This window comes from Nymphaea colorata, chromosome 12 (genome assembly GCF_008831285.2).
Source record: "Nymphaea colorata isolate Beijing-Zhang1983 chromosome 12, ASM883128v2, whole genome shotgun sequence".
In the NCBI taxonomy this organism is placed as follows: Eukaryota; Viridiplantae; Streptophyta; class Magnoliopsida; order Nymphaeales; family Nymphaeaceae; genus Nymphaea; species Nymphaea colorata.
In genome coordinates, this window is record NC_045149.1 from 22,780,170 (window position 1) to 22,797,704 (window position 17,535).

Consider the following 17,535-nt stretch of genomic DNA (forward strand, 5'->3'; position numbering starts at 1 on the left):
CGAGTTTGCCAACTATGATGCTCATGAATGTTTATTCTGTGTGCAATTATACAGTACCAACAGTAGTTTGATTGATGATGATCAATGTCGTTAATGGCATAATTTGTACTTTTTAGTTTTTAGTTATTACCATAGTCACAAATAACATCTCAGAGTTTTAAACGGCGAGGTTTTTCTCTGGTATAATACGGCGAGCTTGAAAAAAACGGGAAAAATACGGTAAATTTTTAAAATTTTAAAAAAGTAAAAATGGTAAAAAAAAATTAACATTTTTTTCAAAAAAAACTAATTTCTTAAAGTTTAAAACAACTAGTTAATTTATCACATTTTTTTCATGTTTTTTTCGAAAAAATCGCGTTTATAAAAATCCGTTTTTTGACATGAATACATGTAACTTCATTATGAACTATGGCTTTGCTTGATGTTAGTTTGACCTATTTTTGAATCATATGAGAAAAATTAGGTCATTTTATAATCTTTTTATGGTTAAAAAACAAGTTATACATTGTTATTTCTTCAAAGAAAAAAGTTAACAAAAGCAGGTCTGATTCACCAACTTAACCCGCCGAGTCATGAGTCAAGAGCAGCTGAGTTGAGTAACGAGTTACTGGGTTTTAAAACCTTGGTTGGAACAAGCTGAGCATAATAGATATATATACTCCAGCTTGGGGAGAGTGTCGAAAGAAAGAATCATAAGTTTGAGTAGGCTGCATATCTGAAACTTGTCTTAAGATTGTTTTAGCCATTTTTGAAATATTGTGGACTTATTTGCAACTTTTCTCACTAGTCGCTATTTGCCCCAGGGTGAGGGTTAATAAAAGCAATTCAATCTTTTCTCTCCTTTCTTCCTTACTTTGTTCCAACTATAACAACAACTTATACTGTTTGTTGTTTCTAAGTTTGTTGTCTCAAGTCTCCAGTTGTACCATATTTTTAACTCAGTAACACTTCCAAATTCATGTCTATGAGTTCACAATAGAATTTCACAACCATATGCTTACTGGAAAGTATGAGCTGGTGTAGGAGGAAAAAACAGCAACAGCTTCAGAAACTGAGTTCCTCACACCTCCATCAGAGATTCAGAAGCCATATCCAATATACAACAGTTCAAAGTACAAAAAGGTGTACCAAGAACCAGACTAATTAATCAAAAGTTTACTTAGAAAAATTGTGCTTTTTTCAGTTGTGCATTTGCCTTGGCAATTTCTGCTACATTCATGTGCACTGTGTTATCTTAATTACTACAAATACTTTCACCAAAGCAGCCACTGTTTCAAAAAGTATTTTCCACATTAATACTTAAACCATTTATTGATCTCTTTGAATTTTTTGTTAGCATGCTTCAAGATAACAATTTGATAGTTATTATTAACCAGCCAGAACCTAAACTATATCAATCAGCATCCCTAGTGCACAGAAATGTTTCAAAGAAGACAACATGCAATAACACTTTAGTCATATCAGCTGGCAAAATTGCAAGATGAAGGAAACCACAATCTCAGAATATAACCTCAAAGCACAAGATGAAAACAAAGTATTTCAAATAAATGCTTACCATTTATATCTGTAAATTCGCGTGGAAAAGATGAAAGAAAATGTAAAAGAAGATCAAGGGGCAGTTCACTGACAGGAACCAAGGATGAAGCAGAAGCGAGGACCTGATCACAAACTGACCATTAAGATGGTTCATGTTCAGTTCACTAGGAAAACATAAACATGAATATAAAGATAAATGGACATGGGCTCCAGAATCTGAACCTTGAAGACGATAACTTGGATTGAAGTGATGTCTGCACTGTTCAAGAACAAGTTGTAGAATACCCAACAACTTTTTCCCTGCAGCACTATATTGACCAGATTCTTCTACTTCATCATCAACGGGATCTCTTCCACATATTTCAGCCCAAAATTTATTTGTATCAGATCCACAAGCAAAGGAAGCAATGCATGTAGCAAGAGCCATCAATCCAGCACGACCAAAAGACTCCTTGGTTACAAGGGCAAACAAACCACATAAGAAGCCTCTCTTTTCCCTGCAAGAAGAGTGAAGAGTGACCATTTTTTGTTTTGGCATAAGACGTCATGCGAAGTCTTGGTAAAAGATGCAAGTACGCAATAAAATATCAACTTAAATACAAACAGCCAGTAACAATAGTGTAATAGCATGGAAAGCCTTGATAGATACAAAAGCATCATCTTTTCAAGTTCAGAAGTTCCTAAAAATAGAGATTCGGATGGAATGACTTGCTTCCTCAACATCAATGAACTAACATAAGTACTCTCATCAAAACTAACAACTACCTTAGAACAGATCAAAAAGAGAAAAACAAACAACTCAAGCAACCACACCCACTTCCTGCCAAATACTTTGTTGAATCAAATCTTTACGAACTTCAAGAATTGGTAGTGCCACATCTAAAAGCATGTGGACTTTGCTAGCTATTTTGAAAGCGCCTTTGGAGTGTTTTTCATACTCTTTCACTAATAAGGGGCATTAGTCATATTGTTCCCAGCAACTTAACATGCAAAACTTGAATTTTATGTGGTGTACTTCTTAAATATAGATGATTGGAATGTGAATTTCATCGATGCTACATCTGGAAAAAATTATTGATGTCAAAGTGTACCAAACATGGTAAACAGCCAAATTGAAATTTTGATCATAGAAAAATTTATTGATGTCAAAAGTGTACCAAACATGGTAAACAGCCAAACAGTCACCTGGATACACATCAAGATTGGAAGCATCCATTTATATTTAGCATACATGCACCAAACATATCGAATGAGGACAAGAACTTGCAAGGTAATCCTGACAAATATCAAGTAATATAAGCTCGCTGCAAGAAAAGCAAAACTAATCCATCAAAACAGTAAACAGCTCATATTCTATTACAAAAATAAACCAGAATAAAGCAGGTAGTAGAAAACTCACCAGCAAGAAAAGTAACTTGATAAAGTAGAGAAGAAATTAGATGCTCCTTTAATTGTTTCTGAGGAATACACTCCTTTTATGCCTACCATAGAAGGAGAGAATTAGATCAATGACATTCACAACTTGTGCTTTTAGAAGGTGAACTAACACTAATCAAGTCCCTACCTTGAAGCATGACTCAAGTCAGGTTACAAAAGAGAATTACATAAAACAGTAACCAGAACTAAGTTGATGGACCTCCTCTCAGGACAGAATCGGAGTATGTGATGAAAGACTTGGACATTGACACAATACTTCAGGCAAAATCATGCACCCCCAGGGCCCAACTATCAACTATTTAGCCACAAAAGGTTAACTAAAGAGGAAGATCACGTACTAGACCCATAGACATCACAGAATATTACGTGCAAATTTTCACTAAAAAATTATGTACGAATCAATTAAAGCTGCTGCAACCAGTGAACATGAATTCCTCCTCAATAGTCACTATGAGTTCTCCATATGTGCATATCATTGCTTCCATAGGATCTACGTTCTTTGTGCTTCCAAAATTGCAAGTGCAACCATGGAAGAAAATATAAGAGCCATCCACCCAACATTAACATCCAGACATAAATAACCACATAAGCATGAATATGGAGACCCAGAGACTGTTCACATGCAATTGATATGATTTTCGTGAGTACTCATGACAGCATGCATCAATTATTGACTAAAATGGTGGACACAGAAAAATGAAGAGACAGCCCTAGAAAACTTTGAGATCAAGAAGGGCCTTATGAAGAAAAAGCCAAAAGAAAGATTAGCCAGCTGGTAAGTTCTAAAGTTGCTAGAAGAACCAACCTACATCATAAAAGGTGAGGCACATAGAAGGGCTATGGAGGAGATTACACATATATTTTCTTCATTCAAACAAAATCTTGAGTTGTTGGACCTCTTATATCGTGCCAAAGGGTCTGCTGACTGCTCTGATGCCAAATTACATCACCACCAAAAAACTTGATCCAGTTTCAAGAAAATCGTGAAAGCAACATGTGGAAATTACCATAATACAATGTATGCTGAGTTGGATGAACTTACAGAAACCCAAGACGGTACACTTGTGTTGTGACTTTTAATATACAAAACAGAGTTCTTATTGATTCAATATAAGCTCAAGCGCAACCAGCACAATTTAAACCATGTACATATCGTATGATACGGGGCTGGATCGTACGATATGTACTGTCACTTTTTAAGTTTTAATATGATACATCACCTGTATCACAATAAAATACAGGGTGATACAGCTCATATCATAAGATATGGGCCCTTTTCAAGAAAAGAAAATTTCTGAACCCCCTTTTTCGAAATAAGTTTTTAAACCAGCCTTCCCCTTCATTTCTAAACATATGTAAGAGTTGTAGGAGGGGGGATTCGTGCCGATTTGCAAAGGAAACCATCAAATTCATTGTGAAATTGTTCGATTTGAGGGCAGATCTGTGTGCGGTGTGAACGATTCTTGTTTGGAGAAAGAAGATTTTTCTGATTTCTTTTATAAAAGTTAAAGATGAGCATGAAGATTATGAATGAGACTGCTTTCACTTGTTATTTGTATTCAAATTGGACAAGTTAATTTTTTATGTGATGCACAACAATAAAACTTGTTTTTTGATGTTATGGATCTTATGACTTATATATTATAATATAGATTGTGCTATGTTATGCTTATTGATGTCTTAGATCATGTTGTATTATCATATGATATGATGACTTATGAATGTTTGTGAATCATGCCTTCATAGCTACAATAAGTCTATCATTATGTATTTTCTTGATTTTTCTTATTTTTTTCTGATTTTGCTGATATGTTTTGTGAAATTTGTTGAATTAAAAAATAATTTTATGATACAGGTATGATAGAATACACAACTTTGTGATACAATGTATCTATTGGAGGGACAGATATGGCTTACCATACACTTTTTACACAAAAAGGCTTAAGACCAGATCATGACCCATTTATGCATCATTTGTCACTTGAAAATGTCAAACGAGGGACCAGACTCTTTGAGTATGGCCAGAAACCCGATAGGGCAAACTAATCACCACAACATACTGGTGTGCACCAATGACAAGTTCATAACAAACTACCATCCATGTGCTGCTGATTGTTTTAACAAAACTCAATACATCCAAATAGTCCAGAGAAGACAACCGGAGTCACCATGCAAACAACTTATGTGGCAATTGTTTGCCTTAAAGATCCTACTTAGATATAGAAGCTTCTCCAAGGCACATAAATTCATAATATTGCATTCAAGGAAAGGTCATCCAAATGTTGAGATCACTTGCAAAGAACTTATAGATACAAAACACAGGCAAAACTGAGCTCCCTTAACAGCCAACTCATTTCAGAGCAATTATTCCAATCCGGAGTATCTATTGTCATCTCAAGAGAGAATAAAAAACAGAGCTCTCTAACATTCTGCAACACCCTGAGTCAACCACCTACTTTACTTGTAGCATCGACCTGGTAGACCTACAAACCGGACTGGAACAACCACGAAGAGCTCTCACCCTCAAAAAATATTAAAATCAGCCACCTTTTTTCAAATTTCCTCTATTTAAGTTTGCGCAAGGAGAAAGATTAAAGAGTTTACTTCTCACCCTTAGCTGCAGTTCAACAGCCAATCATCATCTTGGTCAAAGGCTTGAAGGATCTTGGTTTTCAAGATTGTTCTGAAGTCACTTTAAGCTGTTAAATTTGAAACTTTAGCCCAGTTTTAGCCGTTTTCCAATACCATTGAACTAAACAGGTCCTCAAGCAAGTTGAGGTAGTGTTAACCAAGGTTAAAGCTGGAACGTTTGAGTTCAGCAGTCAAACACAACCCAGTTAGGGTCCAGTTTGACTAACCTAAACAGTTTGGCCTAATCAGAAAATTATGCTCTTGAGCAGTGTTAGATTATGTTTCATTGTCACAAATATCATGCTCGGGCCTTCATCGGCGAGGTTTGTATGCAGTATTAAATGGAAAATTTGTTTTGTTGGGAAGACTCCAAGAATTAAAACATTAAACGTAAATATGAAATTTTGAGTTTACACTGACTTTCTTACAAAATCATCAATAAAAGTTCAAAATAGTTATTAAAACTTTAAATATTAAGTAAACCTAAAATTTAAAATATAACAAAAAATTTACTTTTACTGAAGAAAAACGAAAGAATCAGAAAAAAATGTCATATTCTAGTTTCATTGATTCTCTCTAAATATCATGATTTTTCAACGTTCATTGTTTTCCTTTTTTCCTGTTTTTAAAACTTAGAAAGAGTGGCAGTATTTGTGACAAATATAATATGTAGGAAAATTAGCTCCTGAGGAATATTGTTTGAGACAACTCAAACAACTCTTTTATATTGCTCCTCATGAATGCTCGCTGTTAAGTGTTCACTAGGAGAGATCTAGAGAATAAATGTTGCTTTCATTTAGATTTTTTTGTGTTATTTTATGTATATATATATATATATATATATATATATATATCAATCATACCCCCAACTTAGCTACTCATATGCATCTATTTATTTACTTGTAAATTGTAAATGAAAGCTTTGTAAAATTGTAAATCGTAAATGACAAGAAAGGAGAAAGGCATTAGAAAAAGGAGATAAAAGAAATATTTATAAACTGTATCTTCCTCTCTCACACAGCTTTGGCGCCACATCACACCTGTTGCTGCTGCCTCCTCCTGCACCTTCTTCTTCTTACTTTGCCAACACATGCAGCAACCCAGTGCCAGTGCCACATTCATGTAACTTAGATAAGCACACTAAGAAGATAACATGAAAAATTTCTATTTGATAAATGCATGTTGAGATAAAAATAAAATGAAGTAAGGAAAAACTTGGATGCAAATTTAAACTGAACAAAAAGCTAATGGCTAAATGAGATTTTCAATTATCATAAAATTTAAGTACAGTCTAACTAACCAAAGTCCTTGTGATGAACAGGGTCATTCAGTCCTTCAACAAGTGGCCCCAAGATAAAATCTTTCGGCACTAATCTTACACAATTCCCATGGTTCTGCCATTTGACGCTGACAAACGAATGCATGACTAAGCATCTAACTGCGTCAAGAAAGACAAAGTGGAATAGAATCTTTCAAAAGTAGCAATTCAAAGGTATAGGTTTATATTGAACTTTAGACCTCTCATGCCTAAGGCACGAATCCTACCCTGTGGGTTCCCATGGCGCAGTCCCCGTTTCCACAGAACTGCCAACCACAAAAAGATTCCTTCTGATGTCTCCATTTGAATCTGATAAGCATTTGGGGCCACCAAGTGGTTACAACGTTCCAATTGTCCAAGGGAGGAGAGCAACAGGTCTATCTGTGCAACATAGAAACAAGGAGAGGGGCATTGACATTTATCAGTCGCTATGAGTGAAGAAATAGGTGTTCTTCAGGCTAAAATTCAGTATATATGAAGTTGACTGCCATGCAAAACAAAAATGCAAATGCAAATTGTTAAGAGTCACAAACTGAGAAGGATGTATTCATCCTGTCGTTTATCCCTTCTAAGTATTACAATGATAAAGTGAGAGTCTAAAAGGTCATCTGAATTTGTCAAAGTCAAGATTGTTTGAGCAAACTATTTGTGTTAACATAGTTCCATAACGGCAACCCCTTTACATCAAATGCCATCTGTTTCTCTTCAATAATTCAAAAATTGATTTCAATTTGTTTAAGTTAAAACCGCTTTATCAATCTATTCCTGTCAAAATATTTGGGAAAATAATGATTCACTATGCACTTAGAATACTTTTTTCCCCGCATATTGAAGAATTCATTGCAATATGGCATTTGCAACCTCAAGTTAAAGATAGATATCACGTAAATACTTACAACAAGTTTAAAGCAAGATCCATGTAGTTAAAAGTGCCAGGAAGACCTAGTAAAGAAGCCTGACAAGAAAATCTATTTTAGGCCTAAGCTGCAGCCATAAGGTCCTGCTTAACCCAAAAAAAGGGAAAGAAAGAAGTATAGAAGGGCCAAGAAGATGAGGGTTTTGAAAGCTCCCCACCCAATCAACATGTTAGAAGTATTTAAAAAATGAAATGAAAATACAAAGCTTTATAGTTAAAACTTAAAAGCAATATTTTCACTCCTACATGTCCCATAGATGCCACGGCTGCAGGCCGTACTATACAAGGTACGATACTGTTAGCAGCCACCTGCCAACTTGGAACCCTTACAAAGCAATCCCAATCCAACACGCACACACTCAGCCCTAATCCCAGATTAGGGTTCTTCCCTCCCAGAGGTAAGAACTTCAATTAACAGATGATCCCTCCCTCAGCGCCTTCGACCTATTTATAGCCTTATTGGGTCTGCCCCAACTAGGAACCGATCCAAATCCATAACTGACTACTAACAATACTCCCCCCTCCCCAAACCCCCCCCCCCCTTTTGAAAAACACCTTGCCCTCAAGGTGTGAGCATGGAAATGATTGTCGCAGACAAGATTCATCCCTTTTGAAAATTAGCTGCTCCCTCTCAGAAGTTTCCTCAAATGTAGTAGAGACCGCACCCAGATAAATGCAAGCCAGCTGCTTGGCCATTGGAATTTCTATATCCCAGCTTCCTTACTCCTTAATATTTGAATAGCTGTGGTGGATGCCTGCACTTCAGGTTGATGTGAAACATGAGTCCAGCTCTAGAAGTTGAGTGGGAGTACTATGAAGTGGTGGTCTAGGAGCTTCTGCGATATCGAATCCAATGGAATGATTTGAGCAAGTTTTGCACCCACATTCTTAACAACGGAGAGCTGTAGGTCAATATCTAACCTTGTAACTGCTACTATAACCTCTTTCAAGTTAAAATTTTCCGTGTTCAACTCTAGATAGCTCATGTATGCTTTAAAAATCCATGTCATCCAAGATGTTAGCCAACTGTTGTTGACCGAGCACAATCATTCTCAGAAGTTGATTCTGCTTTTTGTTTAAAGTTGAATCCTTCTTCAGTTGATGGGTAAACATTATCCCATTACATGGTTTGCGTACAATGGCGACCCTGACTCCTTGAGCATGGGTGAAGTTTTCCATAAAATCTTCTCACTGGTCACATCTTGTGCAATAACGCTAACACCAACAACATCTTCCTTTAGATCCTTGAGCAAACATGCATTCACCACTAAGATGGCAGGCCCATTACCTCCAAATTCCCAAATGTTTGAATGTAATTTCAACATTTTTCTTCTTTACCTGCAAGTGCCAGCAGAAGTGTTCTTTTCCCAACTCAACCGAATCCCCCCAGGGTCAATCAAGGGCAACCCAATGTCATTCTCCCCAGCCAATCCTGTCAATTCGGAAGTCTTCATGTTCCTTCCGGTGAGCCTTCCAAAAGAATCAACAGCCAAAAAATGGGTACACCCGCTGTTTTTATGAGACGAACCATTTCATTAGCAGCTATCAGTAGTTCATCTCTTCCTCGAGCCATGGCAACATCTAGCTGGACATCAAGGGCCTTGGGGCTAGACTGAATGCCATCTTGCAATCATCCCTTCAGTGTAAGCTGCAAGGAGTGAATGGCATCGAGCTCAATATCTTTGCAGGGAAGGCTCCTTCACTCAACTCCCTTACGGAAAGCTTTATGATCTTTGTGATGTTTCCGTTTCCTTCTGAATGTATTCAGCTCCATCCTGCTGCCATGGGGGCTTCCAAGGTTGCCTCACTCGCCCTGCGTGCCTACAAAAAACAGAGGCCAGGGCAATGCAGTGCTCTGTTGGTGTTTGCTCCTCCTTGCAAGTAGTGAATTCCACTAGTTCTCCCTTCCAGCATGATGGCTCAAACAAAACCTTAGGAGAGTTGTGCATACCTCAGTTTTTTGATGATGGTGTCATTATGGGGTGGTCGAACCAACTCCCCAAAGCCTTAGGTGCCTCAAACAGAAATCAGAATGGAAGGGCGAATTTGACAGGAAAAGCAACCCTTTCAATGGCGACATCTCTGATCAGAAGAGCAACCTTCTGTGCAGCTTGCATGTTGATGTGCTCCTCCTCCACCGCTCCTTGCACATGGTTTGCCAGAGCTATTGTTGACTTCCCCTCCCCTTCTGAGAAGTTCAGTTTAGTCGAGAGCAAGTTCACATTCATTTTTGTTATTTGGTGGTCGATCATGTCGTCTAAAGATCAAATGCACAGATCAAGAATACCTGCAGGTCATTCTTCATATGCGGCTTCCCCGCAATTGAATGCACCTTGATCCTTGGCTTTTATAGTCGAATATTTCTGGGTAGTAGAAATAACCAGTTGGGGCTTTGTCCAGAGGGCGACAATCATCTTCGCCATAGCAGTGGAGTTCTACTTCCCATTGGTTGGTGAGGCTAACCCTAACCTGATCCCACGATGGTTTCCACACTCGGCTTTTGTGCCCTATTATGCCCATTTCAGTGGTCGCATTCTGGAGAATCTTCCATTCAATACTGGGGAAGATGGTGCAGAGGAAGTCAGGGTCGAAGATCTCGCCCGTCATGGCACCCCTTCCTCCTTCAGCCTCAAGGAAAAATAGACGACCATTCCTTCATGTTGGGGTTGGAGCAGCAGGCCGTCTTCAATAGATATGGTCACCCCCTTGAGCCTCCACTTCAGGGAGAACTCAGCATACCCATTTCCATCACCCCTGCTGTTCTGTGTTCGCACCAGATGTAACTCGACCATTGTCTCTACATTCTTTTTGTTCCCATGAATGAGTGCATCACTCCTGAACTGGCTTTCGACCCAATCCCTGAAACCTCTTCTTCTTCAACCATATCGTCTGGAAGTGCTAAGGTGTCATCTTCTTCACAACAATCTGATTGAATTGTCAACAACTTACCAATAGAAGTGTGTGCAGGCATGTCTGGAGTATGAATTTCTGTTATCAGCATCAGTCAGTATCAGGCTGGTTTGATGTTTCTCATTCTATTAGACTTTCTAATCGTTTTAGATTAATTTGTATTTTTCTTAAGCATAGGAACTGATAAGTAGAATGTTCTACCCAGATGCAATACAGCTCGATCCTGTCCATTGTCTAAGACTCTAATATAATTCTCTTCTCCACAAAATAGCAGTACCCAACTACATTATACAAGTGGATTTTAGAAAAATGAATTGAACATCAAACCCTTCACAGAACTTTAATGCTACATCCATCAAAATAAATCAAAACAAAGACAGATACACAGACACATAAAAGCATACATACAGAAGGACATCAAACTCTCAGCCTTTTACTAAGGACATAAAAAGGTAAACATGATATACCTGGTGTCCCCAGGCAGCCTCAACCAAGTGTGTGCCATACTCTTCAAGCATGTCATAAAGAAGAAGAAATGCCCTCCACCTTTGTTGGCCAGTACAACATAGTTCAATTGAACTATTTGTCAGTCCCACTCCTAAAGATTTTGCTTCTTCGTGAGCCCATTTTTCTCTTCTTGTCATGGTACAAGTAGTTGAACTTCCACCATTCGAAGTAGTGATTAAATTTTGACATGCTGGCTTAGATTGAGAGAGGAAAGTTTTGTTATCATAATCAATTTTGCTGACAGAATTTGAGTAGCTAGATACCACTAATTTCAAAACATACAAGGCTTGCTTTCTTGTTGGTGCTTCACTATCAACCTAGAAGTTAAAGTGAATGCAACAAATTCAGATTTCAGAACAATTACGATGTAGAAAATTCTAGATAAGCCATGCTGAGATACAACTTTTAAACTATCATCCTACCAATCCACTTCGTGTTTCTTCCCAAAATCTTTGGTCTGCTCGGAGATCAAATTCTTCCCCATTACCACTGGTGGATAAGACTTTACATCCTCCTTTAGGAATAAAGGAATCAAAATAAAGAGACAAAATAAGATATGCATCATATTTCTCTTTGGATCCAGCAGAAAACAATGTCTTACAACATTCCCAAACTTCCCTACAAAAGTCCAACCTACAAAATGAAAAGTATAAATTTACATTTAAACATACAATAGAAACTAAGATGATACTATGGCAGGTATACTATGGAAACAAAGCAGATACATTATGTAATCAAGTGTGCTCTCTACGCACCTGGAGCTGATATATTTTCCATTATGTAAGGTAAACTGGACAGAGATATAAACATCATATGCTTCAAGAATTGCAGGAAACAGAACCCGAATAGCACAAGACCGCATATCAGAATCTTGAGAAAGCATTTCTATAGTCATATTAGAAAGAATCAGGAGCATCTGTTTGGAAATAATCTCTGGTGAGTTATGAGCCAGTTTCAATGTTTCTGATATTACATCCAGTTGACAGCAATTGGTAGCAGCAGCTAACATTGATGACAAGGCATGGCAGGCAATTGGGATAGGCAAATATCCAGACGAACTTTTGATATGGTGTTGTTGCTTGTCAAGGTCATTTTCCGTGGCAATTGAATGGTCACTCCAGTCCCAGTCTGCTAGTTTGATGCTTTCAAGACTTAACTTTAAAGAACTTAAGCAGTAAGGTGTCAAAGTTGCCATCACAACTCTCCAATTATTACCAGCACTTGCGTTGTTGCATAATAGTTCCATAACCTGGAGAAAAAAAAACATATCACAGACACAAGCAACAATTATAGTATTAGAAGTGCAGCCATCGTAACCATAACAACATAAATTTCAAGTGCATAAAACCATTTCACCTGATTGACCAATATGAAGTCATTAGGATTTATCATCTTCAAAACTGGAACAAATGCCATGCAGATAAAGGAATGAAGAGTTTTCTGCCTAGCCCCTGTAACAAATTATCATGATGGAACTTAAATGAACTCTTGTATCTGAAATAAGCCTCTTTTGCATATACAGCTTAAGTATGGATCACATATGCACAAAGCAGTATGCAGTATTTTGTCATCATGAGTTTAACGAGTGCTCCTAACAAGAACATGTAACCACACCATTTAAATCTTCAGATGGCTTTTAGGAACCATGTATGGTTATGCAAAAATTATGTCACATAGGTATAGGTATGGGTGCCGGTATAGATACGGGTTCAGACTATTTCCAGAAAAACTTGGGTACAGGTATATATATATGTATCTATGTGTATATACCAATGTTATCTATATCGTACGATACGGACGCGTATCGTACGATACGTACCGTATGGGTCGTGAAAACCTATACGCGACGCAATAGATACTCGATACGCGTCCATATCGTACACGTATCGCACGTATCGTGCGATACGATGGCCGTATCGTACAATACGTGCGATACTCCCCCGTATCGCACGATACGGGGGGAAAATTACAAAGGGGCCCGACGGCCCCCTTTTTTACGCCTTGTTTTAAAACAGACGCTCCTCTTTCTCTTTTCTTGTTTGTAAACGCTACAAGAGACGTGGGAGGGAGAGATTTTCTCCATTTGCATCAAGTTTTGCCGGTGAAGAAGTTTTCTTTCTCGTTGTGGGGAGTCTAGGGACGGTGGGAAGCTTGGAGAAAGAGGGTTTTTTTGGATTCTAACAACAAGAAGGTAAGAAATAACTCACTTTCGCCATCGAATCGTTCATTTCTTTTATTTCCTACATTTATTTGTATGTTTTTACTTGTTTTGTGAAGATATAATGTCGGATCCTGCATGGAAGTGGTGTGAAAGGGTGAATCCCAAAGATAGGTTAAAAGTTAAGTACAATTATTGTAAGCAAATCATATCAGGAGGGATCTCTCACTTTAAACACCATATAGCTGGTACACATAGCGATGAATGATGAATGTTGTTCATAGTTCATACTTCATACTTCATAATCATATACATGAATGATGAATGTTGAGTGGTGTGTTGTTCATAGTTCATAGTTCATAGTTCATACTTCATAATCATATACATGAATGATGAATGTTCCTTTTTTTCTTGATTTTTTCTGATTTTTACTTGTTTTTATGGATTTTTTTTGGAATTTTTATGATTTTTTGAAATTTTTTATGATTTTTTAATATTTTTTAAAAATTAAAAAATTAATTTTACGATACATTACGATACGGCGTATAGGTCGGCCCGACCGATACGCGATACGCTACGCCAGTGATAACATTGGTGTATATATATATATATATATATATACATATATATATATATATATATATATATATATATATATATATAACAAACAAAATAATTCAAACAAACAAAATAACATATTCAGGATTCAAAACTTACAACTTGTAAAGAAGAAACTATTGAACAAAATATGAGAATAACATACTAAAAATCCAAAATATATTAGCATTAAACTCTGATGTAGAGTCATATAACTTATATTAATAATATTCATTATTTGAAAGTTGAAACACATCTTTGTATGCGTTTACTGAGTATAAATGATGTAAAAAAACTGAAACCCTAAATTTTAGACAGGAAATTACTCGTTCAACTTTGACCGAACGGTCTCGAGTACATTGACAGTATCCAGTACTGTTTGACTGGTACCCCATGCCACACCCAGGACCGTACCAGTGCTGGTGTCCCACCCGACCGCTACGGGTACACTGCCTCCACAGTAGTACCCATATGATAATGTGTAAAAATATACTCTACTTTAGAGTGTGAAAGACCACTGAGAAGTGGGAACATAAATTTTGAACTTTACTTCCTTGAGTCACAGAATCAAAAAGGCAAAAGCTCAAAAAATACCATGGTGAGTCGTCAGTACAAGTACTGGTCAGGAACCTGTTGAAAATTCATGGCTATATTCTCTATCTTACAGAGGTGCACTCCGCATAAGGAAGCATATCACTAATTCGCTGAGAAAATTTGACACTCAGAAAAATTCATGCATTATTACCTTTCTTCTTGTGCAGAAGTTTCAGTTTGAATTGCTTTTAGAAGCATCATCTACCAAAAGGATTCACATTTACTGGACAACAGAATGCTCGATATTTCATAAAGTGAAACAAAAAAGCCAATTGTAGAAGACCAAAAAATCATGTGAAGACTCTTTTCCTGTATTGAACATGCTATGGTTCAAATGCATCTAAAGTGTTTCAAAGAGCACCTTTTATATAAAGAAAAAAAAATGATCTCGATACTCTATAAACCCACAAAGGGACTCGGTTATGCATATACCTCCAGTTATTACTGCTCAATGGATTGTTTAGAGATGTTCACAACGTCTTAGCCAATATGGTGATCATGTTCAAATGTTCCGACTCTTTGTGATCACTGTAGCCATCCAACCAACTCCAAGTGTGTATCTTCTATACGGCTAAGAAAACATCAGCAAATAGAAAATTCACCTACCTAACTTCTGCAAGTGTAGAAGCCCGCCAATGAATGACAAAATTCGCCCACAGTTAGAAGCACTCAGTGTAGAATACTCCAGCATGTGCTCCTGGGCCAAAATGAAAACAATAAGCAAATTGATGAAGCATGCGAACCAAGTGCTATGAATAAACTTGTGTTTATCTATACCATGAACTTGAAAACATGAGAAATTAATACTCATTGTGAAAGAAGGGTTCCACTTCGCAACATCAATTCTGCCAGAAACCACAATGAGTTCATTGATCGTTCCATTACACTTGACATCATGATTTTTCCAGCAAGAATGGCTAATTTGGATATGCATTGTCCTATCACAATATAGCCATGGAGATCGCTGTAACTCTAAAGGAGGAAAGATGAGGCGCATTATGAAAAAGGGATCAAGCGAGAGAGGATGAACGCTGCCAAGATGGCAAAACTTCTGGTTCCGGTAAACTGTGGTAGGATAACGGATCAAGGACGATCGATGCACAGTGCAGTAGACTGGAAAAGAAGACCGTCGGAACACCGAAAGGCACTGTTCAATCAGGAGATGGATCACAAGTGTCCGGATAATACTCGCAGTTTTTAAAGAGAGGATTGAGTTGCCGTCCAGTCCTATCAAAGTTTATTCGTTTGAATTCGAATCTTCATCCGAAAATCTGAAATTTTGGGTGGTAACTTGATATGTCGTATCATGCAACTTTTTCCAGTATCATGGAACCCAGTAAGCTAGTAAATGAATTGGATATGGATCACTTGAATACATTATGAGTTGGATTCAAGTTAACTTTTTCACAGTTGTTCATCTAATCCTAAACACAGAAGCTGGCAGGCGTAAAATCTCCAATTAATTTGATATGGCATCATGAAATGGGAGGAGCACCATAAAACTGGTGGTTGGAGTACGTTGCGGATAGATGCAAGAAAGAGATATAATGATTAACAGTGAACACAGCCAGGATTGCCTGAATGTGCGTGTGTGCAGCATAAACAATGGCGATCGGGAAAACGGAAGCACGATAGTTGTACCTTCAATATATCTGGAAAGGCATCGAGGATGGAAGCAAAGAGCCGGGACGAAGAGAGACCGGTGGTCGCGAGAACGCAGTCGATGATGGACGGGACAGCGTCCGAAGGGACGATCTTGATGCTTCTAAGGAGCGCCTCTATGACCTCTGGCCGCACGCTGTCATCGACGGGCGCCGCCATCGACTTCGAAGGAACTTGAGGCCGCAGAAAAATCCTGTAGGTTCTTTGGATAAGTCGCTCGCCGGTCGGTCGGAGTCTCGGAGAGGAGAAAAACCAAGAAGCCGCAGAGAGCCCGCGCGCGCAAGTTTGATTACGCGCCAACGAAGGGATTGGGACTTCCGAGCGGGAGGTTGCGTTTTCTATGCCTTCATTCGGATCGGGTTAACTTTTGCTACTGTGTTGTCCAACCCGTACAGCAGAGGCTACGTTTTCTGCGCATTCAACCGAATCGGGTTGACTTTTGCATGTCTGTGGTCCAACCCGTACCGCAGGTTGGTATCTTCATTCCAACATGACCCTGCGTTTGACTTGGTTTTGTAAGGTAAGTTAGGTTCAAACCCTCAGGCATCGGGTCGGCCCGACACTCAAAACTTGGGCTCGAGCTCGGCTCCACACCTAAAACTTTAGCTCGAGCTTGGGTCAGCCCGACACTCGAAACTTGGGCTTGGGCTCGGTTCGATACCTAAAACTTGAGCTTGAGATCTGGTCGGTGCGACACTTGAAACTTAGGCTTGGACTTCGCTTGACACCTAAAACTTGAGCTCGACCTCGAGCCCAAGTCGGGCTGAGTAACCTTAATTGTCTCAGACCTTTAGTTATTTTCAAAACTATTTCAAAAAACTCATAATTCAAAACCAAATACCTCATATCCACATAGAACATAAAATAGGTTGGCCCGACACTCGAAACTTGGGTTCGGGCTCTGCTCGACACCTAAAACTTGAGCTCGGACTCGGATCGGCCTGACACTCGAAATTTGGGTTCAGCTTGACACCTAAAACTTGAGCTGGAGCTCGGACCCAAATCGGACCGGGTAACCTTAATTGTTTCAGACCTTAAGTTCTTTTCAAAACTATTTCAAAAAACTCGGAATTCAAAACCAAATACCTCATGTCCAGAATATTATAGATCTCAGGTCGGAAGGGAGCAGACCTCTCCCCACGCAGCAAGTGTTAAATGCTAAGTTGCACCCTTAAAGGTTCAGACCGGTGGTAGGGGCTGGTGCAAGAAATTGCCCATACCAACCCATCAAAAGTTTACATGGACCGCCTCAGAGGCTGGTGCGAGCCA

General features: G+C 38.3%; 1 protein-coding gene across 2 annotated transcripts in view; it reads right to left on the reverse strand.

The window, feature by feature from the left end:
* The window catches only part of LOC116265767 (uncharacterized), a 63,253-nt gene extending 46,698 nt beyond the window's left edge, over positions 1-16,555 (reverse strand). For both annotated transcript variants that reach the window (XM_031646653.2, XM_031646652.2), the window contains exons 1-11: positions 16,246-16,555; positions 15,211-15,301; positions 12,612-12,706; positions 12,011-12,504; positions 11,678-11,888; positions 11,216-11,572; positions 7,150-7,303; positions 6,905-7,042; positions 2,936-3,017; positions 1,759-2,033; positions 1,556-1,669 (exon numbers count right to left, since the gene is read on the reverse strand). In XM_031646653.2, coding sequence (XP_031502513.1) covers positions 1,556-1,669; positions 1,759-2,033; positions 2,936-3,017; positions 6,905-7,042; positions 7,150-7,303; positions 11,216-11,572; positions 11,678-11,888; positions 12,011-12,504; positions 12,612-12,706; positions 15,211-15,301; positions 16,246-16,425 — 2,191 coding nt within the window. In that variant the 5' untranslated portion in view covers positions 16,426-16,555. The remainder of the gene's footprint in view (positions 1-1,555; positions 1,670-1,758; positions 2,034-2,935; positions 3,018-6,904; positions 7,043-7,149; positions 7,304-11,215; positions 11,573-11,677; positions 11,889-12,010; positions 12,505-12,611; positions 12,707-15,210; positions 15,302-16,245) is intronic.
* Positions 16,556-17,535: the final 980 nt, after the last annotated feature.